Genomic DNA, 27,714 nt, shown 5'->3' on the forward strand with positions numbered 1-27,714 from the left:
ATCCTGCGCTAAAAAATTAAAAATTCTGCAAATTTTATTTGTCAAAATAATGCAGTATATGCACACCATTCAATTGTTATAATCCTGGATTTTCATTTAAATTACATCACAGAAGACCAAACAGGAGAAGGCGGGGGGAGAGGAGGGAGGTAGAACATTTTGAAGTGCTCAGACTTTCACACATGAAAATCATACAGTTTTGCTAATCGTTGACCTCGACTTAGCTGGATACTTTGGGAAGTGCTTGGTTCTGATTATCCTGACGTTTTCAATTGACTGCTTGGTAAATGTTTTGTTTGCCCTCAAAAGTCGTCATCTTTTTTTTAAAAATGGGTAAATAAAAATCTAATCCCATTGTGCCACTTTGGTACAAGAAAAAAGTGAGAGAGTGCATATGTTCCTGTGGGAATTGACTGAGAATGGGAACAGTTAACTGACAATAGAATAATTAACAATATTACTATGCAGACAGGTTGCCAAATTTTTGCCTCAGAGAATGAGATCAATTAATCATCAACAGCAACACAAAATGTGATTTTTTTTTTAAACAAAAGCTATTTTCTTTAACTTAAAAACAAACAATTTTCAGTAACATGATACTAATTAATTAATTGTTTTTTCAGTTCTCAAGAAGTTACATTTTTACTAGGCAGGCTGCTGCACTTCTGCCTCGGGGACAGAGCCTTCCTCCAGCATAACAAAAAGACCTAACCTCTTCCATGCCCCTGTCATAAACAGATAGCTAAGGGTTAATGTCTCTTTCACCTGAAGCACCTGACCAGAGGACCAATCAGGAAACCGGATTTTTTCAACTTTGGGTGGAGGGAATTTTGTGTCTGAGTCTTTTGTCTTTTGTCGTCTTCCTGCTTTCTCTGAGCTTTGGAGAAGTAGTTCTACTTTCTAATTTTCTGTTTCTAAGTGTAAGGACAAAGAGATCAGATAGTAAGTTCTATGGTTTCTTTTCTTTGGTATTTGCATGAATATAAGTGCTGGAGTGCTTTGATTTGTATTCTTTTTGAATAAGGCTGTTTATTCAATATTCTTTTAAGCAATCGACCCTGTATTGTATCATCTTAATACAGAGAGATTATTTGTACTTATTTTTCTTTCTTTTTATATAAAGCTTTCTTTTAAGACCTGTTGGAGTTTTTCTTTACTTCAGGGAAATTAAGTCTGTACTCACCAGGGAATTGGTGGGAGGAAGAGATCGGGGAGATCTGTGTGTGTGTTGAATTGGCTAGCCTAATTTTGCATTCCCTCTGGGGGAATAGGAAAGTACTTTTTGTTTCCAGGATTGGGAACAGAGAGGGGGAGTCTCTCTGTGTAGTTTCACAGAGCTTGTGTCTGTGTATCTCTCCAGGAGCACCTGGAGGGGGGAAGGGAAAAAGGATTATTTCTCTTTGTTGTGAGACTCAAGGGATTTGGGTCTTGGGGTCCCCAGGGAAGGTTTTTCAGAGGGACCAGAGTGCCCCAAAACACTCTAATTTTTTGGGTGGTGGCAGCAGGTACCAGGTCCAAGCTGGTAACTAAGCTTGGAGGTTTTCATGCTAACCCCCATATTTTGGACGCTAAGGTCCAAATCTGGGACTAAGGTTATTACAGCCCCTCCAGCCGCAGTATCAAGAGAGAGGGACTGAGGGCTTGTCTACACTGAAAATTTAGAGTGCTGCAACTTTCTCGCTCAGGGCTGTGAAAAAACACCCCTCCTGAGCATAGCAAGTTTCAGCACTGTAAAGCGCCAGTGTAGACAGTGCCTCAGCACTGGGAGCTATGCTGCTTCTTCGAGTGATTGCTCATATCCATTCCAGTTAGGTGTGCGTGCGCCACGTGCACATTCGTTGGAAGACTTTTACCCTAGCAACACTTGGTGGGTCAGCTGGGCGCCCACTGGAGTGGCGCCGCTATGGCACCAGATATATATCCCAGCTGACCCAGCCACTCCTCAGTTCCTTCTTACCACCTGTGTCGGTCTTTGGAACAGTGGAGTGCGGCTTAACTGACCTCCACTTCCCTAGCTACTCGTAGTTTCTCATTTGTTAGGGTTCGGGGATTACCCCTTCCCCACACCCAGTGCCGGGGCCCATGCCCGGCTCACCGGGTTTCAAACCGTGCTCGGCCTGCCACAAGCCGATGTCAACAGGAGATCTGCACAACTCGTGTTTGAATTGCCTCAGGGAATCACACTTGACAGCTAAGTGCCCCATTTGCAAGGCTTTCAAGCCATGAACAAAAAAGGAGCGGGACATCAGGCTTAAACAGCTCCTCATGGAGGCGGCTCTCACCCCTCCACCCTCAGCACCGAGCGCTGGTCAGTCGGTAAGCAGAAGCGCCTCCTCGGCACCGGACCGCACCGGTACGGCCAAAGCCTCTCGGCACCGGATATCACCGGCACCGAAGTCAGCTCCAAGACGCTCCCTCTGCCCGAGGTTGAGGAAGGCCAAGACTCCTGCTGCTTCGGCACCGACCGCACCGCAGCCAGAGAGTGCACCTAAGTCGGATCGCCCGTCATTGACATCCGCCGCGGCACCAACTAAGTCGGCACCGTCGATTCCGGTCCGGTGCCTGTTAGCTCACCGGCGCGTGCCGCGGTAGAGCTCACCATACCGTCCACGCCGGAGACGTTCTCAGCGGCGAGGGACCTGATCACCTTGACAGACTCGGCACTGCGTCTACCCCTGGCACCGCCGGTGCGGGTATTTCAATCCATAGGCAAACCGACCTTAAATAGACCACCCTCTGTTGGCACAGCAGACTGGCACCGCTCACGATCGCGGTCCCGCAGACGCACCAGGTCCAGACAGCGCTCCCGCTCTCAACGCCGCTTGCAGTCCCGGCACCGTTCTGCTACATGGTACCGGTCAGACTTGCGGCGCCAGTTGGTATCCTGTTCGCCGGCTCGCTACTCACGGCACCGCTCCAGATCTCGGCACCGCTCCAGGCACTGTGCCTCCTGAAGCCATTCACGACGTAGGGATTCGAGATCTCAGTCGACCTCCTGGCACCGATCTGGTTGCAGGTCCCGACCTCATTCCCGGTACCGATATGCTTCCTGGCACCGGTCCCCAATATGTACTGGAGCGAGGTCCATTGGAACATCTGCCCAAGGCTTCTCCATTCCTCCATGGCCATCCAGACACAGTTCGGTATCGTCCCACATGGACAGCTACTATGCCCAAGACAGCGAGTCGGATGTGCCCACCGGAGTTTTCCAAGAAGCCCAGTCTCAGGACCCAGGACCTCATCAGTGGTCCTTTTGGACACCTTGGGCGTGCCACCAGGCCCAAGGTGCTCCGTTAGTTCTGGCTCACTCTGCTTCATCGGAGCACCAGAGGCCGCAGTTAGCTGTCCTCCTCCACCTGGGACGGAGGAAGCGCTAGTCCACCCGCCGGTTTCCCCAGTACCACTGGAGCAGGAACTGGGGCAAGAGCAAGAGGCCATACAAGGCCCACTCGTCCCCGGCATTTCCTCTTCTTCCTCTCCAGATGAGGCAGTGGCAGGGACTTCCTCCTCGGGGCCGCCTCCAATAGACCTAAGAGCCCATCAGGACCTCCTCAGGAGGATAGCGCTCAACATGAGCCTCCAGGTGGAGGAGGTCCTGGAGGTCGAGGACCCTGTAGTGAGCATCCTGTCGGCGGATACCACCACTGGAGTGGCTTTGCCCTTCATCAGGACCATTCAAGCCAATGCCGACACCTTATGGCACTCCCCAGCCTCCATCCACCCTACGGCAAAGGGGGTCGAGCGTAAATACATAGTACCCTCTCGGGGGTACGAGTATCTGTATGTCCACTCTGCTCGCTAGTTGTCCAATTGGTCAACGAGAGGGAGCGCCATGGCCAACAGGTGCCACCCCCAAAGTCAAAGGAGGCTAGATGAATGGACCTACTTGACCACAAGGTGTATTCGGCAGGCACCCTTCAGCTCCGGGTGGCAAATCAGCAGGTCCTACTGAGCCGATATAACTACAACACCTGGGCGGAGGTGAGTAGATTCACAGAGCTACTCCCCCCGGACTCCCGCCAGGAATTCGCTGCTTTCCTGGAGGAAGGGAGAAAGGTGGCCATAACCTCCCTCCAGGCTTCACTAGATGCGGCCGACTCGGCAGCCAGAACTCTGGCCTCCGGTATCACCATGAGACGCCTCTCATGGCTACAAGTTGCCAACCTCCCGCCGGAATTACAATATACCATCCAGGACTTGCCCTTCGATGGTAAGGGTCTGTTCTCTGAGAAAACTGACCCCAGGCTACAAAGCCTGAAAGACAATAGAGTCATCATGCGTTCTTTGGGCATGCACACACCTGTGACCCAATGCAGACCTTTCAGTCCCCAGACTCACCGCCTGTACTTTGTGCCCAGACACAGGCAAGACTTTAGCAGACGGCGCGGGCAGGGTGGGCATAGACGCCAGTCAGGACCCCAAGGGGGCCAAAACCATGGTCCCTCGAAACCACCAGCGTCTGCCTTTTGAAGGTATGCCCGAGGACGGAGTACCAGTTTCAGGACAGGATCCTTTTCCTCCCTTCTCCAACCGCCTCTCCTACTTCCTCCCGGCGTGGTCCCAATTGACCTCAGACCTCTGGGTCCTACACACGGTGAAACAAGGATACCACCTCCAATTTGTTTCAACCCCGCCTTCTCACCCTCCAACCCAGTCCCTCTTCAGGGACCCCTCTCACGAGCAGTTCCTCCTGCAAGAGGTGCAGACGCTCCTCGCCATAGGAGCGATAGAGGAGTTACCAAAGGACGAAGAGGGCAGTGGGTTTTACTCCCGTTACTTTCTGATCCCCAAGTCGAAAGGAGGCCTCAGGCCTATCCTAGACCTGCGAGGCCTCAACAAGTTCATGATAAAGTTGAAGTTCCGCATGGTCTCCCTGGGGACCATTATCCCGTCCTTGGATCCTGGAGACTGGTATGCTGCCCTCGATATGAAGGACGCATACTTTCACGTCGCCATTTTTCCTCTGCACAGGAAGTATCTTCACTTTGTAGCCAACTGTCAGCATTTCCAATTTACGGTCCTTCCCTTTGGCCTCTCCACGGCCCCAAGGGTGTTTACAAAGTGTATGGCCGTAGTCGCCGCACACCTCCGCCGACGTCGGATACACGTATTCCCGTATCTGGACGACTGGCTCATCAGTCACGCAGACACAAGTCACGCAGCATGTAGGCATTGTCAGGGACCTATTCACATGCTTAGGCCTGATGCTCAATACGGAGAAATCCACACTGGTCCCCACGCAAAGGCTAGACTTCATAGGAGCTACACTGGACTCCATTCTAGCCAAGGCCTACCTCTCTCAACCGCGGTTCGAGGCAATGGCAACAATCATCCGAGGTCTGCAGAACTTCCCGACGACCTCAGCTCGCACCTTTCTCGGTCTCCTAGGTCACATGGCTACCTGCACATATGTGACCAAATATGCCAGGCTCCGCCTTCGACCTCTCCAAAGTGGCTCAGTTCGGTATACCGTCCGGGCAGGGACCCAATAGACATAATAGTCACCATTCCCCCGAGCACCCTACACTCCCTCAACTGGTGGCTAACCCCCTTCCTGGTTTGTGCAGGGTTACCGTTCCATCTGCTCCAACCCTCACTGTCCCTGATGACAGACACGTCATCTCTCAGATGGGGGCCTCACCTCGGACACCTTCGTACTCAGGGCCTATGGTCATCGCAGGAACTAGCCCTTCACAAAAATGTCCAAGAGCTGAGAGCGGTCTGTCTGGCGTGCCAGACATTCCAGCAACATCTACACGGCCGTTGTGTCTCAGTGTTTACAGACAACACAACGGCCATGTATTACATAAACAAACAGGGACGGACTCGATCTTCCCCCCTCTGTCAGGAGACCATCCGACTCTGGGACTTCTGCATAGCCCACTCGATAGACCTGGTAGCGTCCTTTCTCCCAGGAATTCGGAACACTCTGGCGGATCAGCTGAGAAGATCCTTCCTGTGTCACGAATGGTCGATTAAGACCAGACGTTATTCACTTGGTCTTCCAGAAGTGAGGTTTTCCCCAGATAGACCTATTCGCCTCTCACACGAACAGGAAATGCCAAACGTTCTGCTCCTTCCAGGGTCTTTCACTGGGATCGATCTCGGACGCATTTCTCATATCGTGGAAGCACCGACTGCTCTATGCCTTCCCGCCGTTCCCACTGGTTCACAAGGTCCTGATAAAACTCCGCAGGGACAGAGCACACCTAATCATGATCGCGCCAGCGTGGCCCAGACAGCACTGGTACACCACACTGCTCAACCTGTCCATAGCCAGCCCAATTACCCTGCCTCTCCACCCAGACCTCATAACGCAGGACCACGGCAATCTCCACCACCCGGACCTGCAGACCCTTCACCTCACGGCGTGGCTACTGCATGGCTAAACAGGTCGGAGTTACACTGCTCCACTCCGGTACAACATATACTCCTGAGTAGCAGAAAGCCTTCCACTTGGTCAACATATCTGGCCAAGTGGAAAAGTTTCTCCTACTGGTGTGAAACGCAGAATGCTACTCCTTCTGTGGTCCCGATCCCCACTATCTTGGACTACCTCTGGTCCCTTAAGCAGCAGGCCCTGGCGGTATCTTCTTTGAGGGTGCACTTGGCGGCCATCTCCACATTCCATCCAGGAGAGAGTGGCCACTCCATGTTTTCTCACCCTTTAGTTACTAGATTTCTGAAGGGCCTGGAGTGCCTCTACCCCCAAGTACGCCACCCTGCCCCTACCTGGGACCTCAACCTAGTCCTAAGCAGGCTTATGCTTTCGCCATTCGAGCCGTTGGCAACTTGCGCGCTGCTATACCTGTCCTGGAAGACAGTTTTCCTAGTAGCCATTACATCTGCCAGACAAGTCTCCGAGCTTCGAGCGCTTACGGTGGACCTACCATATACTGTCTTTCACAAGGACGAGGTACAGTTGCGACCACATCCAGCGTTCCCCCCTACAGTGGTGTCGGCCTTCCATACCAATCAGGACATCTTCCTTCCGGTCTTCTTCCCGAAGCCTCATTCATCCCGACGGGAACAGCAGTTACACTCCTTAGATGTCTGTAGGGCGCTCGCTTTTTATGTCGATTGGACGAAGCCCTTCTGTAAATCCTCCCAACTCTTTGTTGCAGTGGCTGACCTGATGAAAGGCCTACCTGTCTCCTCCCCGAGGATCTCCTCTTAGGTGACGGCGTGCATCCGCACGTGCTATGACTTGGCTCATGTTCCCTCGGGCCATCTCACTGCACATTCTATCAGAGCTCAGGTTTCATCAGCCGCTTTCCTGGCCCATGTACCAATCCAGGAAATATGTTGCGCAGCTACCTGGTCCTCAGTCCACACCTTTGCTTCACACTATGCTCTGGTCCAACAATCTAGAGATAATGCAGCCTTTGGCTCAGCGGTTCTGCTCTCTGCCACATCTCATTCCGACCCCACCGCCCAAGTAAGGCTTGGGAATCGCCTAACTGGAATGGATATAAGCAATCACTCGAAGAAGAAAAGACGGTTACTCACCTTTGTAACTGTTCTTCTTCAAGATGTGTTGCTCATATCCATTCCAAACCCACCCTCCTTCCCCACTGTCAGAGTAGCCAGCAGAAGGAACTGAGAGGTGGCTGGGTCGGCTGGGATATATATCCGGTACCATAGCGGCGCCACTCCAGGGGGCGCCCAGCTGACCCACCGAGTGTTGCTAGGGTAAAAGTCTTCCTACGAACGTGCACGTGGCGCGCGCACACCTAACTGGAATGGATATGAGCAACACATCTCGAAGAACAACAGTTACAAAGGTGAATAACCGTCTTTTTTTTTTTTTTTTTAAGAGTGCTGGGAGAGCTCTCTCCCAGCGCTGCGCCATGAGCACACAAGCCATGTTAAAGTGCTGCCGCAGCAGCGCTTTAGTGTTGCCAGTGTAGACAAGCTCAGAGTCTCTCTCACTTGTTGGTCAGCCACATGCCCTGACGGCGATCAATATCTCCCCTGCAGGCATGCACACAAACCCCCTTTCCCCCACAGTGATTTGCGTTTCTGAAGCTGCTCCAGGCATACTGGAACAGACGTATTGCTTGGGCTGCTAGGGAAGAGATCCGTGTCCTCCCGCAGATTTCTGTTGTGTTTTTCTGCACAGAAGGCACAAAAACATGTGGGCCATATGAATTCTGTGCCCCCACATGGGCACAGAATTCTGTCGGGAGTAAATACTGTGTAAAATATTTTTCTTGCTGTTTTTTTGAAAACAAACCATAAACTTTGAATGACTTTTTTTCAAAAACAGTCCAAATCTTTGAGCATGTTCTTATGATAAACATTTGTGAGGTTTATTTCTTAAACTCAGTAGCAGGAGAATGAGTCAGTTGTAATATAGTTAATGTTATTTATCCAGAGCATGTTTGACCAGTGGATAGTTGTCAAATTGATCAACAAACACAGTTTAATAAAACTAAATGTGGACAGTGTAGTTGGAGAACTTCTAAGTAGTATAAATTAAATAATAATCATGTATTTATATATTGTGTCTCATCCCAAAAAATTCCAGAATGTTTTATAAACTCAAACTGTTGTACCAGCTGCATAGAAATTGCTTCATCCACCATAGAAATACAGCCATTACTGGGGTGAATTACAGCAGTTATTTAATAGAGAAATGCAGCATTAATTTAAGTAGGAACTGAAAAATGTTTCTTCTAGATTAAATGGCAGTTGAAGGCAGGGTGGAATTACCATAGCTGAAATTTAGCTAAGGCACCAGTTTTATCAAGTATTCTCACAAAGAGCATTGTGGTATTTATTGAACTCAAGCAATCAGGACTTCTGTTTTTTGTCTCATGAAAGTTGAAAATCCTAGCATAATTATAGGAGGAAAATGACTAATTTTGTAATAAAAACGTGTTTATGTAAGTATACTAGAAAGACTCAGACTTGAGTGGATCAGTGTTTAGCATCTACTTACTTATTCGTGGGAAAAATTACATGGATTGAAAAATTGAAAGAAAACATTCTTATTTATTTTAAAATCTAGCCAGATAAAATATCCAGTATTTTGCTTTCTTTGTTGTTTGTGTATGGAATGTTCAGAGCTGTAATGCCAAGCTGTAGGCGGTATACCATTGGCTGCATCTGGCTCCCTGGCAGAATCTTCAGTGATTCAATTGGCAGCTCAGGGCTTGTTCATCCTGAAGCAGCCGAGAAATCTGTCTAGTCTTCTTTTGTTTAATTTTATTTTAATTCACATATTATTACTCTAGCAAAATGCCCAGGACAGAAGCCTTGCACAATCACACATTTTTCTCTATCCCTCTACTCACCACCCACAAAGTTCTCTTATGGTATCTCTGTGCACTTAATTGAAGGGGCCCAATTTATTCTTCCTACATAACCTGAGGCAATGTTCACAAACCACTTTATGGATCACTACAAATGATATAGATCAGTGATTTGAGAAGGAGCAATTAGACTTAAAACTTTTTTTTTCTTGTGTATCTATAGAGCAGGGGTCGGCAGCCTTTCAGAAATGCTGTGCCGAGTCTTCATTTATTCACTCTAATTTAAGGTTTTGCGTCCCGGTAATAAATTTTAATGTTTTTAGATGGTCTCTTTCTCTAAGTCTATAATATGTAACTAAACTATTGTTGTATGTAAAGTAAATAAGGTTTTTTAAATGTTTAAGAAGCTTCATTTAAAATTAAATTAAAATTAGTACCCCCCGGACTGGTGGCCAGGACCCAGGCTGTGTGAGTGCCACTGAAAATCAGCTGGTGTGCTGCCTTCGGCACATGTGCCGTAGGTTGCCTACCCCTGATCTAGAGAAACATGAGAACATAAGCACTTTATTTTCTGAGTTGATCATTGGCTTTAAATTAAAACATTGGCAGTAATTAGTTTAGATGGGAGTTGATGCGGATATATAAAATGAGTGATACAGAAAAGGTAATTGAGATACTCCTGTTTATTCTTTTCAATAATGGAAGGAACAGACAGACATTCAATTGAATTGAATGGCAGCAAATTTAAAACTGATAAAAGGAAATACTTTTTCTTTACATAAAGCATATCTGCAGAACAGATTGATACAAAATGTCATTGGGGCCAAGAGGTTACTAAGGGAAGAAGTGTTATTTTTAATATAATGGGGTGGATACTGAGATTATCTATAGTTACATTAGCTACGAAAAAAAATGTCTGTATACCCCTGAATCATGAAGGTTCAAACAAACTAGGGTTAGGAAAAAATCTTCCCTTATGCCCAGGTTATTCCTTAATTTCTCCCTATGGGTTTTCTTGTTCCTTCCTCTGAAGAATGTGGTATGAGTCATTGTCAGAGATACAAAACTGACTAGCTGGACCACTGGTCTGATCCCATATGGCACTTCTTATGTTCATAAGCGTGTTTCCTCACATATACGATTTTAAATTGGACTAAATCATAAACAACAACAACTTGTAAATGTGCTCTCACGAATTAGAGCAGGATATGGATTCTGGTTTTTAATTTGATAACCCTCCTGGGCAAGTATAATTAACTATTCAGGGTACTAAGTAAATCCGGGAGACTCCTAAGTGGTGATTGGTTGTTATTTTGGTTACTTCCTTCTTAAAATATTTGGTCTGGGCTTTAAAATAATTTGGTTTTATTTTGACATCTCTGCAGTATTTGTAGCAACATAAAGGGAAAACTCCAAAAATAAATGGATTTCCTAATTTTGGGACTTGGGGGTTCATGTAATTATACTGGGGTTTCTCCTGTTCTTTGCTTCCAGTATAGTATTTCCCAATATCTGTTCTATCTAACGGCTCAGGAATTTGTACTGCAGTCTTTGCTATCTGGTAAGGATTAAAACCTGGGATTATAGCTCCAGTACAAATTCTTTTTGAAAACACAAAACAGATGGTGTTGTCTGAAGTGGGGAGTTAGTGCGCCTCCTTACTGTACACGGCTGCTACTGAAGGCGAGGACAATATTGTTCTTTCCATTCCCTTAATCAGTGATCGTGGGGTTTAGCCAATTCTCCGATGGTATGTGGTAATTGTTTAACAGCATACAGCAGTACTATGTGGCAGTGTAGTCCAGGAAGGGAAAGATGTTATTTGTTTGGAATTTGTAGTGAATTTTCTGAGGCAAAATGTAATTATCTGAATTGGACTTTGGATAGAACATTATGGCTGACATCTTTACTCTGATGAAAATGTTGTGGAGTCTTCAATGTCCTTGGTTTTCCATCCCATCTAAAACAGTACACTTCTATTTTTTTATTTTTTTTTCTAATATTTTAAGGGTGTTTACAGAGGAATAGCATTTGTACTTCATTACTCCTTACTCCTGATTTTGAGTGATAAATATGAATTATCTGTGTTTGATCTCACTGCTTGTGATGCAACCATATGCGAGACCAAGAGACTTCAAGTGAGGCATAAGCTGCCAGAGCAGAACCATTCCAACTGCACACTGTCCATTTATAAACATCTGCTGAGCACACCAACTTAATTGCAGCCTTGAAGTCTGGTTTGACATGTAGCGCATTTAACTATAAACCACTTTTGATGGCACGATATGTAAAATGTACCATATCCTAATTTGCTAGAGAACTTGACCTGCCAGTCAGAGGCTGACATGAATTACATAGTGACAGGGCCACTGGGGTGGTTAAGGGGTAACATCTCCACTGCTTTGGGTGTTGCTCAACAATTTGCCCAAGCTGGAGTGACAAGGACGCAGTTCTTGGTAAAATAACAAATGTTTACTCACTCTTCAAAAATTTTGATTTTGTAATTTTTCTTGTATTTTTATTGTGATGAAATACTACTAAGCTTATTTGCAGTACTGTTTTGAGCTTATGTCCATTATGCTCATTAGATAGGGAGGATGTAATAGGCCCCAATTCAGGAAGCTGCATAAACACATTTAAGTATCTGAGTAGTCCCGCTGATTTCAGTGGCACTGCTCAATTGCCTAAAGTAGTTAGGCACATGTTTACATACCTTTCTAAATCAAGGCCTTAATTTTAAATTTACCATATTTACTTGTTTTTACTGCCAAAGCTACAACAAATTTGAGTTTGAAATTCTGTTGCTAGGGTCTTTTGTTTTGCTCGTTATTTGTCACAAAACAAGTTTTTTTGTTTTTGTTTTTTTAAACAATTATTAAACACAACAAATAAGGGGAGAATTATTGCCTCATAGTTTTTTTGTTAAATGGCATTCTTGTCTATGAAGAAAGTCAGTTAAATAAAATATTTTAGTTCTCAGGGTTATTTTTAATTGAAGTTCAATTTTTTTTTTTTTTTAAAGACAAAGCAAGACAAATGCATATGCAGTGGGGAATAGGAAGACAACCAAAAGCTAGTGATGCAGCTTCTGTGTCTGGTGCTTGCACTCAAGTTGCTAGACGACAGCATATAGCACATTAGGTGGAATTTGGATGGTTAACTGTTTTGTTGCTGCTCTAATTAAACCTGTTATTCTGAGCTATGTGCCTCAGAAGAACTAAATGGCCAAAATGTTGGCAAATCTGTCCAATCATAATTTTATAATAAAAATTAGTTTCTGGTGGGGAGTGTGCATAAAAAAGAGAGAGAGACTTCTGTTCATTTTAAGAAGATTCTAGTCTGTTGATCATAACTTAACCTCAGTCACTGGGGTTTTGTTTTATTCTAATGAACTCAGTTTTCACATTTTTTTTAAACTCCTGTTTTGTGGATTTTGATATGTTTATACATTAAACTTACTTTTTTGCCATGTTTTACTCACTGGGGACAATTTAAAGGTTAAACACAAGAGCTTTAACATCTTCCATAGGAATGTACAAATTGATTTACCAGACTGGACCATTTGTCCTTCTAGTCTAGTATCCTGACTGTGGCTGGTACTGGGATGCTTCAGAAGAAGGAGTAAGAAACCTTGCACTTGCCCATATGGAAATTCTTTTATTACTCTCACCCACCCCTCTCTCCCCCCCCCTTAGAGGTTTGCTTTAGGGTTTTTGTTTTTAGTGACCCTGGAGGGTTTTTTGTTGTGTTCTTTGTGGTAGGGTGACCCAGAGTCCCGATTTTTGGGTTTTTTTCTTACATAGGCTCCTATTACCTGCCATCCCCATCCCGATTTTTCACAGTTGCTGTCTGGTCACCCTACTTTGGGGATGGAGGTGGGAGGAAAGGGATTGTAATCCTTGCTAATGCAATTCAGGGTGTCCCTGTTACCTGTATAAAAGAACAATTCTTTTTGAATTCACCTAAGATCTTGTTCTTAGTGTTATGACAGAATATAACTGATGTGTAGGAAAACTGCCTGCTGGATTTCATAACTCGCATTATTTTGGTGATTTCTACCTTTCAGTGAATTCATTATGGTTAGTGGCTTTAGTTCATGTTTTTATAGGGGTCATTCACCATTTTTCATAAGATGAAAGTATTTTTCTCCTCCATCGTGTACAAATTAGTAACCCAGAATGATGACTCTGCGCACAGTGAAACATGCATCATACTTAGAATATAGGAATGACCACACTGGGTCAAACTAATGGTCTATCTAGCCTAGTATCCCGTCTTCCGACAGTGTCCAGTGCCAAATGCTTAAAAGGCAATGAACAGAACAGGGCAATTATCAAGCGATCCATCCCCTGTCATCCAGTTCCAGCATCTGGCAGTCAGAGGCTTAGGGACACCCAGAACGTGGGGTCGCATACTTGTGTCCCCTCATTATGAAAATGACAAATAATCTTAAACTTCCTGAAAGTGTTCTGTCTTATAGTGATGTTGCTCTCTTTACTTTTGGAAGCTAACTTATCTAGCTTATGTCTAGAAACTGAGAAGTCAAATAAAATCAACAGTGTGAAGTAGTGGCAGCCTAGCATGTTAATTATGGGCTAAAACACATTCTGTTAAGTATTTGGCACATCTTTGTGCGTATAAGTGTATTTAGGGCTTGTCAACACTGGCACTTTACAGCGCTGTAACTTCCTCACTCAGAGGTGTGAAAAAACACCCCCCTGAGCGCTGCAAGTTTCAGCCCTGTAAAGTGCCAGAGTAGACAGTGCACCAGCACTGGGCACCACGCTCCCAGTGCCGGTAGCTATTCTACTCCTGGAGGAGATTTTTTTTTTTTTTTTTTTTTTTTTAAATAGTGCTAGGAGAGCACTCTCCCAACACTGGTGCTGTGACTACATAGCCACGTTAAACCCTGCCACAGCAGCACTTTAACATGGCTAGTGAAGACATGCCCTTACTCAAAAGATCAGACCTACTTCATTTTGTGTTTTTGAAGAGCTCTTAGTATGTATGTAAGCTGGTTCCAGATAATGTCTTACATTCTCCATGAAAGCATTTTAAAAGATTGATACTAGGGATAATTTTCAGGGAAGCTGCCTGCCGAGTTCTTACTCTTGTATCACATGGTCAGAGGGGGGAAATTTGGTGACTTGCTTTTGTTTTGCCCTTTCCCTCACTTTCAGATATATATATGAGAGAGAAAACTAGTCCAGTAACTGAGCCTTGGAGATCTGGCAGAGCTGCAAATGTAGGCTTGATCAATATTTAGTACTGTAATGCAAGAGCAACAGTTCTCACGTTGTGGGTCAGGCAAGGCTCCAGTTTTTAAAACAAACAAAAGCTCTAGCACTGAAAATAAGGGGTCACTCTAAGAGATGAAAAACTGGGAGACCTCTCCCATTTCAATCTAGATGGTGAGAACTCCCTAGCCCTGAAAGGTTGTAGTTTTATTTAACTTGGCTTTCGGTTTACATCTGTTTGCCAGTAAAAACACAACCCAGTTAATTATATTTTATTAACAATAAATGCTTAACAGCCTATTTAGTGCTCAGATCAGGGGTGGCCAACCTGAGCCTGAGAAGGAGACAGAAGTTACCAATGTACATTGCCAAAGAGCCACAATAATATGTCAGCAGCCCCCGTCAGCTCCCCGCTCCCAGCGCCTCCCACCCACCGGCAGCCCTGCCGATCAGTGCCTCCCCTTCCTTCCTCTTACCTCCTGATCAGCTGTTTTGTGGCATGCAGGAGGCTCTGGGGGCGAAGAGCGAGGGCGTGGCAGGCTGAGGAGAGGGGATGGGAAGGAGTGGAGTAGGGGCTGGGCCTTTGACACAGCCAGGGTTTGAGCAGTGAGCAACCCCCAGCACATTGGAAAGTTGGTGCCTATAGCTCTAGCCCCAGAGTCGGTGCCTATACAAGGAGCCTCATATTAATTTCTGAAGAGCCGCATGTGAATCTAGCGCAGGCTTGATTTTAAATCAGCCAGGGGCTCCTAGCCGAAGAGCTGGCTGGGAGCCCTCAGGGTCAAATTAAAGGGCCCGGGGCTCCGGCGGCTGCGGGAAACCGGAGCTTTGTGGGGCTGGGGCAGGGATTTAAAGGGCCCAGAGCTCCTGATGCTGAGGGGAGCCCGAGCCCTTTAAATCCCAGCCCCAGCGCATCCGCTGGAGCCGCCGCCGGGATTCAAAGGGCTCTGGACTGCCTGTGGCGGCGGGGAGCCCTGAGCCCTTTAAATCTCAGCCGCTGCCGAGAATCTCTGCAGGCAGCTCAGAGCCCTTTGAATCCCGGCCACGGCTGAGATTTAAAGGGCTCTGGGCTCCCCACGGCTGTGGGCAGCCCAGAGCCTTTGAATCCCGTCCACAGCTGGCAGGGCCGGCTTTAGGAAGTGCGGGGCCCAATTCAAACATTTTCGGCGGGGCCCCAGCAGGGATGACTGAAAAAAAAAAAAAACACGTAAAAAAAAAAAAGCCTTTCATTTCTGAGCAACCGGTTCCCTGTAAAAAGTTCTGCCACAGTATGTATTTTTTGTGCCAACAGGGTTACCATACGTCCGTATTTTCCTCCTGGATGGCGATTTAAGATCCAAAAAGCCTGACATGTCCGGGAAAGTACAGATGTATGTTAACCCTACCTAAAGTTCTATTTTAAAAAGATGTATCTGAACTAGAAATGAGCTCCACCATTCCCTGAGGGTGTGCTAGGGTGCACGTGTGGGTCCCAGCTGCTCCCTGCCCACCTCATTGAAGCAGGTGTGCAGGGTTACTTCCCTGGGAACTACAGGGCACCAGTGCCTATGGGGCTGGCTGGAGGTGGGCGGGAGGTGGCTGGAGGTAGAGTCTTGCTGCAGGCTGGGCAAGGGGTGTGGGGCAGGCTGGAGACGGCATGTGGGATGGGTTGGCTGGCTTCAGGCAGGGCCACGGGGGGTGTGGCATGGGTTGGCAGGGCTGGAGACAAAGGAGTGCAGGACTGGCTGGCTTCAGGCAGGGGGGTGCGGCTCTGGGAGCTATTTAAAGAGCCCGCGGCTCCCCTGCTTCTACCTCCCCAGCCCTTTAAATAGCCGAGGGAGCCCTGGGGAAGTGGTGTGGCTTCAGCGGCTATTTAAGGACCGGGGCGGCAGAGGCAGCTGGAGCCCCGGCCCTTTAAATAGCCCCCAGAGCACCCTGCTACCCCAGGGCTCTGAGGGTATTTAAAGGCCCGGGGCTCCCCTTCTTCTACCGCCCCAGCCCTTTAAATAGCCACGGGAACCCTGGGGAAGTGGTGGGGCTCCAGTGGCTATTTAAAGGGCCGGGGCAGTAGAAGCAACGGGAACCCCAGACTTTTTAAATAGCCCCCACAGCCCTACCCCAGGGCTCCAGCAGTGGTGCTCTGGTGGCAATTTAAAGGGCCTGGGAGCCACAGGCCTTTTAAATTGCCCCCTGGGGAAGCTGGGTCACCCCGCTACAGCGCACTGGCTTTTACCGGTACACCGTACTGGGGCTTGGGCATGTGGCCCTCTTAGGGGCGGGCTGATTCAGGGGAATTGGATGAATTGGCCTAAAGCCGGCCCTGGCGGCTGAGATTGAAAGGGCTCTGGGCTCTCTGCGGCTGCGGGCAGCCCAGAGCCCTATGAATCCCGGCCGCGGCTGAGATTTAAATGGCTCTGGGCTCCCCATCGCTGCGGGCAGCCCAGAGCCTTTTGAATCCCGGCTGCGGCTGGGATTTAAAGAGCTCTGAGCTCCCCGCCGCTGCGGGCAGCCCAGAGCCTTTTGAATCCCTGATGTGCCTGGGATTTAAATGGCTCTGGGCTCCCCGCCGCTGCAGGCAGCCCAGAACCTTTTGAATCCCGGCCGCGGCTGAGATTTAAAGAGGTCTAAGCTCCCCCCGCTGCGGGCAGCTCAGAGCCTTTTGAGTCCCGGCCGTGGCTGAGATTTAAAGAGCTCTGAGCTCCCCGCCGCTGCGGGCAGCTCAGAGCCCTATGAATCCCGGCCGTGGCTGAGATTTAAATGGCTCTGGGCTCCCCACCGCTGCGGGCAGCCCAGAGCCTTTTGAATCCTGGCCGCAGCTGGGATTTAAAGAGCTCTAAGCTCCCCACCGCTGCGAGCAGCTCAGAGCCTTTTGAATCCCGCGGCCCGCTGGCCGTATGTTGTGCAGGCCTGATCTAGAGCCACAGATGGACACCAGCTCAAAACCCTGAGATGCATAGTAGCAGTACAACAATTAGCTGATATAATTTTCAGATAATTTTTGACTGCATTGTTCCTATAGAAAATCTTGTATGCTGCTATGTTCTGGGCTTTTAGCATTCTTTATCAGGAAAACATGAACATAATGACTTTAGCTGACTGTTACTGATGTTGACAACTGCTTTTGTCCTAAGAATTTTTAAGTCAGTTCAATTAGGTCGTTAATTTCTGAGATGCTATTCTCAGACTTGCAAGTGTGTTTTTGGAAGACTATATTTTCCTAAAGGTGTTCAGTGTCCAGTGTTAGCTGGCTCTTAGGCTCACTTGATTGCATCTGTTTGTGCTTGGCTGCTGCAGATGTTGAGTGATCAGTCTTTTAGCAAGGATGCATCTGAGCTAGCATTTTAACAGGTGATGCCCACCAGTTCTAGGTGAGTTGATGGCCTGTGGTGACCTTTAACACTGGTAAATCAAGAACAATTGATGTACACTGTAGTATGTTAACCTTTTATTGTAACTTTGCCTTCATAGAACGTTAAGGAAAAAAGAGAAACACTAAAAAGTTAAACCAAGATTACCAGTCTGCTTCAGTTTTCTGGCCATGTGGTTCAAAAATTTGGCTCTCTGTTCTGGAAATACTGTTTTTCTCAGAATTGCTATATTGTCTGTTGATCTTACTATCCTGTCTTTGTGGTTACTTTACATGTTTTTGTAGCTATCATTTATAAATATTGAGTAATATATTTAATTTTTTTAAGCTGCATTCACTGATGGAAAAGAATTTGGCACTGGACAAACTTTCATATTTGTTCATTCTCAAGTGTGTGTTTGTTTAAAAATGGGCAGCAAAGCTGTGTTAGCAAGATTAGGTAGGCCTGAAGTTTAATCCACATAGAATCATAGAATATCCGGGTTGGAAGGGACCTCAGGAGGTCATCTAGTCCAACCTCCTGCTCAAAGCAGGACCAATCCCCAGACAGATTTTTGCCCCAGATCCCTAAGTGGCCCCCGTCAAGGATTGGGGTGCAAAAACTATTCTAAATAAATTTAAAAGTCACACAAAACAAATTTGTGCCCCAGCCAATCGCTTGTGAGATGTCTACAGCCATAAACTAGGGTAAAAACTAATCAATTAGTTTTTCCAAGAAATTATTATAAATGGTACTGTAAAATGTATTTTTTTTGAAAATTAAGAAATACTTTGTGCTCTTTTAAAACTGTTTTTATTAAAATTTCAGGAGGAAAAATATTAAATTTTCTACAGTTACATGTTCAGGTTTAAGAAGTGGCAGCTTTAGTTAGAAACTTAAAGCTCTATCATCACTTAGTACAAGGCTAAATCTTAAAATATAGAGAAACCAAAGATTTTTAAAATTTGGAGAGATACATTTGTGAGAGAGGCGAAAAGAAATTTCTTACCCCAGAATATGATTCATTCTTTCTGTTCATTCATAAACAATGTATGAATTAAATGAATGACCTTATTTAAAGATCTTAACACTAGTCATTAATCATAAAGATCAAAATATTGCTGTTTCAGGTTTTAGTTGAAAAGGTGTAGATCAAATACCACTCTGCTGTATATTTCTGTACAAAGATCTTTAAAAAACCTTTCAAGTAAATATGCAGATGTGCTAGATATATATTGGTATGTTCTAACCCTTATTTTAATACTATATTGTGGTGGCAAACTATCTTGGTTTGTTTTCCTGCCTTTTTTTTAAAGGAATAGTTTATTTGAGAGCGCTGAGGTTATTCCTTTTAGATAGCGCGTGTTCACCAAGTTAGGACAAGTTACATTTTACAGAGTGTAAGACAAAGGTAGTACTCTATATTAAGGGCAGTTTTTTTGAGCAGGACAGTAAATCTGGCAGTGCTGTTGGTTGACTTGTGTTTTGTAATCTGTAGATTTATTCTGGCTATAGTTGCCCATCTGATAATTCCCCTTAAGTGGGTGAGCAACACGCTTAGATAATAGCAGAGCCAACCTCTACCCCATCCTCAACACCCCCCCTGCATTGTGGGAGAGGGCAGGAGAAGACATGCTGAGGGCAGAGTAGAGCAAAGCAGCCCTCTGTTAATTCTCAGATGGCCTGTGAGTCCCCCAAGTTATGGTCTACACTGCAGTTAGACATCTGTGGCTGGTCCATGCCTCCTGATTCACGCTCATGGGCTTTGGCTGCGTGGCTGTTTAATTGCTGTGTAGATGTTCTGGCTCACGGCTGCAGCTAGGGTTGCCGTTTTGGTTGGATGTATTCCTGGAGATTTCATCACATGACATAATCTTTAATTAAAGATTAATCTTTAATTCCTAGAGACTCCAGGCCAATCCTGGAGTGTTGGCAATCCTAGCTGCAACCTAAGCTCTGGGACTTTCTCACCTCGGAGAGACCTAGATCCTAGGCTCCAGCTGAACCCAGATGTCTACATTGCAATTAAACAGCCCCTTAGCCCAAGCCACGTGAGCAGGAGCTTGGGCCAGCTGCGGGTTTTTGAATTGCAAGTCAGATGTACCGTTAGGGACCCACAGCCCGCAGGTGTAAGTCCCTAGACTTCTCTAACAATGAGAAAGCCAGCACAGGGAATTTCAGTACAGGAGAGAATCTGGCCCTGTTGCATTTAATATTGGTGTAACCTCCTTGTTTCATTACTCAGGGTATGTCTACAGTTCAGCCACTAGAGCGGCACAGCTGCAGCTGCAGCTGCGCTGCTGTAGAGTTTTAAGTGTAAACACTACCTATGCTGACAGGAGGGGTTCTCCTATCGTTGTAGGTAATCCACCTGCCCGAGAGGCAGTAGGTAGCTGGGTTGATAGAAGACCTAGCAGTGTCTACACTGAGGGTTCAGTTGGCGTAGTTATATTTCTAAGGGATGTGTATTTTTCACATGCTGGAGGTACATAGCTATGCTGATGTAAATTCCTAGTGTAGATCAGCCCTTAATTAGGCCTGGTCTACACCGGAAAGTTAGGTTGACCCAGCTTCATCAAGCAGGTGTGTGAAAAATCCTCACCCCTGAGTGGCATAGTTAGGCTGACCTAGCCCCTGGTGTAGACAGAGCCATGGTGACAGAAGAAACCATCTCTTGGAGAGGTGTATATCCTTGCTGATGGGAGAACCCCTCCTATTGGCATAGGAAGTGTCTACACTGAAGCACTATAGCAGCTCAGTTGCAGCTGTGGGTGGCTGTGGTGTTCAAGTGTAAACAAACCCTTAGTTAAAGAATATTCTGTTGCAGATTTGTTGGCCTCTCCATCAGGGGTTCTCTAGCCATTCCATTCTCTGTCTACTATTTCAGAAGAGAGAAATCTGTACAAGCTCCAGCTCCTCTCCCAGGAGTTCAGTCTATAAAGCTTGCCTTGCAATCATTAGCTGTCATTGGTCTGGCCATACTGATGACATTTCACACAGTGACACGCTGTTGCTGGTGGTAGCAGCTTGCAGGTGATTCTAAACTGCCAGTTTTAATTATTTTAAATATGCAATTTGTAGTCTTATTTAAGTAGTACTTCTTTCTCTGAACTTTAGGAGGCTGATGTCTCCTTTTTAAAAAGAAGTAACTACGTATGTACCACTGTGATCTAGTCCCAGAATTTGGTTAACACAATCAAATGAGTCTTTGCTTGGAAGGCAAAGTATTGTTACTTGATTTGGTTAGAACGTATTTTGTTGTCGCCTAGAGCTGCATGTGCGTTCTTCTCAATGTACAGATGCCACTCCCCCCACCCCCCCGACTTACACGATCGTTCCTTTCCAGAAAGCCTTGTGTGACTCTTGCGTAAGCTGGAAACGTATACCCGTACGTTATGCAAATATTTCCACAACTCGAAAATCCTATTTCTGGCTTATGGAACTTTTTCCGTAAGTGCAAATTTGCGTAAGTCAGATCTTGCATAACCCGAGGAGCGTCTGTATTCTGGATCCCTCTGAGTGAACTGCTTTGATCAGGTGGAGGATATTTCTCCCATAGGATGGCAGTGACTAATTGGGAAATTTCTGTAAGGTTCTTACTATTGCTTTGTTTTTGGGATGTGTTAGAAATTTTTTGATCTTGTATTAAATAGATGTGGAAAAATAAGTCTAGATCCACTGTTTCCAGATTCATCTTGGAGCCTTGCTGCTTCTTCCGACTAAATCTTATGCAATGAATAACAAAAACATAGTCTGATACATTTTAATGTCAAAATCCTTGTACTTCTGTTGACTTTGGATGTTCTGTATAGTGCACATAAGCAAGTTTTGTCTTTATATTTTGGTGCTAAGACAGTCACGCTTCAGTTGTAATTTGTATAAATCCTGTTTATTATCAGTTAAGTTTTAAGTATCATTCATTTTCACTATAATGTGTGGTGAAAATATGTCTTTGTGGATATTGAACCCTGAATCAGTAGGAGATGAGACAAGACATAGGTTCAACTGTTTTTAGATTAAGATGACTTTTATCTTTTATCTAAAAGGACTGTTACAGTAGTTGTTAAATATTGTTAGCATACATTAACATTAAACAAAATAATAAACTTAAAATAGTAAAACAGAGAGTACTGTAGATTGATTTAAATAATCAGTTTTAATCTTTCTCTGCATTTGTACTTTTTAATTCTTTTCCAAGAAAGGTTTATTCTCATTGGTTGGTAACCATTAAAACGTTGATTTGCACCTACGTATAGCCTTTACGCTAAATTTGGTTCTTTTTTGCTCTTCAGGAAGTACCCATATATATATACATTTCTTTAAGTGTTATATAGCTCAACTTACATTTATTCAGGTTCTTCATTTTTGTGTTTTATTTTGCTTTAAAATGGTGAATGATGTAATTAATATTTATGAAATTTTTTTTTAACTTGAGATTTGTATCAAGCTTTATTTGGATGGAAATTTAAATTATAATGCACAAAAATAGCATTCTAATTTTTTTATTAAATGAAGCTCTTAAGCTTTTTGTATGTATTCAGTACATTTATCAGAAACTTTTGCATTTAAAACTAACTGATTTATTAAACAAAGGAAGTATTATCTGTATTTGGTGAAATGAACCAATTGTTTCTGGTCACCATGTCCTTCAAGATTTTAGAATTAGTAGATCTCATTCTCACATCTTTTCTGCTTTTTCAACTCCCTTTGGTTTTTTAACTTTGAATGATCTAGTTATTGAACTGAACTACTTTAGAATTCTGAAATTAAGAAAATATTCACCTGCAGAAGAGGTTACTGCTGGTAAAAGCTGGTTTAGCACTTCGGTAAACTCTGGCTCTAGGTCCTTAGCCAATGATTACCACCAGTTCAGTGGTCTGACTATCTTTAAAAATCAATTTAAATTATTTTAATAGATTCAGCATGTTTAGGTATTAACATAAGTTATAATTTTTAATTTAATTTAAATAGGTTTATTTTAAAATATGTGTTTAATTTAAATTTAAAAAATCCAATTTAAAGTTTAAAAAAATCTGATTTTTAAATATATATATTATAGCTTCAGTTTTTGTCCACACTTACTACACTTGCATGAAAATTGTTTTAATATACTGTTATTAACGTCCCGATTAGCAAAGCAGCTAAGAATGTGCTTAAGTGTCCTGCTTAATGGAATTAGTCTTCCATTCTTTTTTGGCATGAATGAATGAAACGAATCAAAATAACCCATTTAGGTGCAATGGCAACTTAGATCTTGAAATCGTCTACTTCTCTTTCCTTTGTGCCAGTCTAAAACTTGTAGTTCAGCTCTGAGAAGCTTACTTTATTGTTTCAGCAAAGGTTAAAGTGTTCAGTCATAACACTTCAAGCTTACTGGCAGGCCTACTTGAAATGCCCAACAAAATTCCTTTTTAATTCCAACGTGTAACGTACCCCAGTGCATGTGTGTAATTTGTCACAATCAAACATCAATGTACAACCTTAATTCTATCCCTATACTTTTCATATACACTGACTTTTTATACACTCTACGACTATAAAGAAAATATTTTAACCTACCTGAGATGGGAATTGAAATTGTGAATTTTGTGTGATTGTAAGGAAATGGATAGATGCGTTATGGATGACATGTTGGAATTGAAAGAGAGTTATGGAGCAAAGGAGTCTGTGAATGTGTGTTCTTGATGGTTCAGTGGTAAAAGCATATCATTTGAGGATGCCATGGATGTGGACATTGGTTTAACTATTGAGTCCCTGCATGTTTACTCTGTTGATAGGAATTACTTGACCAACCTTTACTTTTTTATGGCAGTGAAGTCTCTGAGGAGATATAGATAGAGGTTTTCACAAATGTGTAACACTGTTTTAGATTCTAATTATTTTCTCACCAATATGATAAATATTTTTGTCAGTTCTAGTAAGTATTATGATTTACTCATTGATGCTCAAATTCTTCTTAAAATGTATAAGGAGTTTGAATTACAGTAATGGCTAGTTAGAATGGGGCTGAACATACTCAGATGGCCTGTTTCAGAGTTTCCACAGCAACTATGCTGCTATTAGGAAATTCAGAATAGATACTGATACCAGTTGGCAGAAAATGTTAAATCTTCAAAGGATGAATGCAAAAATCAGACTCCTATGTGAATTTTCTAGTTGCAGCTTCTAGAATTAAGTTATGGAAAGCCAATAAGTAACAGTCTACAGTGGTATAATGTGCAGTTAATACTTTTGGAGGAAACATAATTTTCCATTAAATCTTGATACCATGGTATTAAAGCAAATGTAGTGGTCTTCTAGTTTTTGTCTTCATTTCATTTTCCTTTCACAAATAAATTCATTTAAAAGCATTGCTTTTTGTCACTGCCAGTCTGTTTTTAGCCATTGAATATTTTTCATCAAATCAGATGACCTCATATTTCACTTTCACAAAGTGTGTGTGTGTGTGTGTGTGTGTGTGTGTGTGTGTGTGTGTGCGCGCGTGTGTAGATGAGTATGTAATTTCTGTTCAGTCTCTTACAAATTGAGAGAGACACCTGTCAAGTGCTGCAGAGCCATCAGTTGTGCGGTCCTGCTTAGGAGATTAAAACGGAAAATGGCTTAAAAGTATTATGCTATTTTAATGGTTGGTAGGCTGCATATCAATTTCAGTGGCAAATGGGGTATTCCTCAGAGGGAAACACAGCTCGCAAGTTGGCTTTCTGTGAATTTCAGCCTTTGAGTCAAGAATGCCTCTCTGGACCTGCCTAACAAACAAGCGAATTACTGATATAACACGCCCGTACTTCACTGGCCTAGTGAAACAAGCTGTGAAGACCTTCCAAAACATAGGCGTTGCATGTGGCACAAAAGTACCTTCCATCTAAAAGGGTCCTATTCTTTATTATAGAAGTAATCCCTAGCAGCATAACAGAGCAAATATCAGAGCTGCCTGTGTGTGTGTATAATGTGGGGACCAATCCCGCAGGCTTTATCTTGTTAGATTTTTTTGGTAAGTGAAGAGGAAATATTCTTTCTTAGATGGTGTGCTGTGATAAAGATTTTGTTTGTATCTAAATAATTACAAAGATATGGTAGGGAGGTAAAAAACAGTGTGTATGTATGTATATAATTTTTTTAAAGAAGTTAAGAGACACTAGATTATATTTTTTAAAAATAAATCATTCTCCTGAGTTTATTAGGATCAATTTATCTAAAGGGTTCTGATTGCCACTGACTTGGCAAGCTTACCTGCATCACAATGGTATGTAAAGTACTGTTACATTTCTTGGATGTTCATCATACAGCTAGTTAGGATCTGATGTGAGATCTAGAAAAATATTATGGAGTTTATAAAACCTTTATCCAAAGATATACAAAGCACCAGTTTAATAATTTTTCACATAAGACACTGTATCAAATATATTGTGATTGCATAGCTTGTGCTATAACTAATATTTTGTGTGGGGGAATATTTTCTTTTTAGGGCTCAGCTGATCCTCTGAACAGTGCTTTTCACTTGACATACAACATGGTGTTGAACTTACTCCGAGTAGAGGAAATTAACCCTGAATACATGTTAGAAAAATCCTTCTACCAGTTTCAACACTACAGAGCTATTCCAGGAGTAGTAGAAAGTAAGTATTATGTGTATCGCATACTTAACCATGTGAGAGACTGTGTCAAGGATACTTTAACTGCGGGATTGGATAGCTGAGAGAGTGTTATGTTTATAATGAGAATCCACCAAGAGATTCTAGTACTGTACAGCCTCACCTTCCTTGGCAGCAGAATGCTTAGTGCACTTGCTGTTATGGTTATGTACAGGAGAGAGTTTTCAGGGTGTTCTGTGATAGCACCTGAGTCTATTTTAGGAACAGAATTTACTGATTTTGGAGATATCCAGTGAACAGGTTATACAAGGATGGTCACCATATTGCAAATGTCTAGGAGAGGAAGAGGAGCAAAACAAAAAAGTGTATTTGGGCTCATTGGAGATGCAAACAAGGTTTCTGTTCATGTTCAAAACATAGATAAGTGAGACTGAATTAATCCTAATAGCATATTTCAGTATCTAAAAAAGAATTAAGTCCTATGGTGTCAAAAACACCTTAAAAAAAAAAAAGATACTCTAGTAAGGCTTTGTAAATAGTCTGGAAAATTGGTCAACTGTGAAGCAAAATCCTGATGGAAACAAGGCTTTTGTTTTCTACTCCCTTGAGTGGTTAGCCTTGTGAGCCATGTTCTGCCTGCTTTAAATGATATTTCCATGAGCCAAGATTAATTTCCAAAGTGCTTCTTGTCAATCAGTTTTTGACAGTTCAAACTTCTCCAGGAGCTTTACCCAGTGGAATCCCAAAACCACAGCAGATGTATCTACTTCATCTACCGGTGAAGAGTGAGAAATTTACCTCTTCAGTGGCATTAAATGGGGAAAATAGTAGATCCACACCAGGGTTGGAATTTGATTTTTGGCTCCCCATTGAACTTTGTATGTGTTGGATTGCAGGGGTAGCATTTAAGACAGTATTTGCATATGATGTGCATTTCTCAGAGAACAGTTCACACCCATAGACATGCACAAATGTTTGTTCCCATAGTTTAGAGTCCAGCATTGCTTCAGAAAACTATGCTGGAGAGCAATCTGGGTGCTTCCTGGAAATTATTATACCGAAAACCATACTGTGCTTTAGAATTTTGTAGACACCTTAACTTCAATTAACTCTATAAAGTGGAGTACGGCTTACTAAGGCTGGAGATGCAGTCCATTCTATGGATGTATATTACAGGCCATACTCTCACTGAGCTTTGGCTTCTTCATGTCAGGATTCTTTATCCCTTGGCTGGGAGAGGAAGCAGAAAAGGCACAGCACCAGCAGTTTTCCTTGCTCCCAATCTGTCAGTATTGGCTCCTTTGACATCAGCTTCTGCCGATGCTCCCTCTAACCCCGGGAGGAGTGAGGAATCTATTCTGGTTGGTCTCCATTGATATTGTGTCACTCTGTCTCTCTTACTTCACTATAGGTTTCAATAAATGTTCCCTAGAAGTGGTTATTCCTTGGCTCCCTGAGGCCCCAGTCACTGTCCCAGTGTCATCAAGAATGGAGCTTAAGGCTCATGCTGGTTTTTCTGTGACCCATTTAGGACTTTATCCCAGTATGAGTATGTCTGCCACAGAAGTCCTTATCTTGGACTGGCATCTGCTTACCTTGTACCCTATCCCTGGGGTCTCATGGAGATCAGCATGTACTACTGGCCTTCCACTGGAAACAACCCATAGCTGTTGTTTCAGTCTGAGAGGTCAGTAATAGAGGAAGATGAGTGACTGGTGAGCCATAGAGGACACCTTCATCCTCATCTGCACCAGATGAGTCTGTGAGTACCTCACCAGCTCCTTCCCCTCTGGTGGCATGTAGGCCTTCCAGGAACCTGTTGGCACCACTAACTTAGGGCTTAAGCCCAGAACTCACTGTAGTCCCACAACCTCTTCAATATTCAGCAGCCCAGTCAGCTGAGGCTTGTAAATCTCAAAGTACTTTACAAAGACAGGAGAGTATTTTTCCCCCTATCCCCCCCCCCCGCCCCCAATTTTACAGAGAGGGGAGGGGAGGGGAATGAGGCACAGAGAGAGGGTATTACTAGGTCACAACAGGGCTAGCAGAAATGGGAAACAGACTCAGGCTTTTCATTCCTGGTCCTGTGTTTTGTTCTAAGCACTATGCAACCAACCTTGCAGCTGCCTCCTGTATGTAGGTGAGAGGTAGAAGGGAGTGTTTTGTGTTGCTGAACAGTGATCCCTCTTGCAAATGAATTTGGCCATCTCGGGTCCTAACAGGACACTTGTGCAGCCATTAGCCAGGGATTGCAGGGAAAATAATATCCAAAATCCCCTCATTTCTACAAAGCTAGTTCATA

The 27,714-nt window shown here is 44.0% G+C and overlaps 1 protein-coding gene across 1 annotated transcript in view; it reads left to right on the forward strand.

Moving 5' to 3' along the window:
- MTREX (Mtr4 exosome RNA helicase) overlaps positions 1-27,714 on the forward strand; it is a 90,426-nt gene that overhangs the window by 24,602 nt on the left and 38,110 nt on the right. The window contains exon 16 of the mRNA XM_050946889.1: positions 25,286-25,436. Within this exon, the coding sequence (XP_050802846.1) occupies positions 25,286-25,436 (151 nt within the window). The remainder of the gene's footprint in view (positions 1-25,285; positions 25,437-27,714) is intronic.

The sequence above is a fragment of the Gopherus flavomarginatus genome, chromosome 3, assembly GCF_025201925.1.
Source record: "Gopherus flavomarginatus isolate rGopFla2 chromosome 3, rGopFla2.mat.asm, whole genome shotgun sequence".
Taxonomy (NCBI): domain Eukaryota; kingdom Metazoa; phylum Chordata; order Testudines; family Testudinidae; genus Gopherus; species Gopherus flavomarginatus.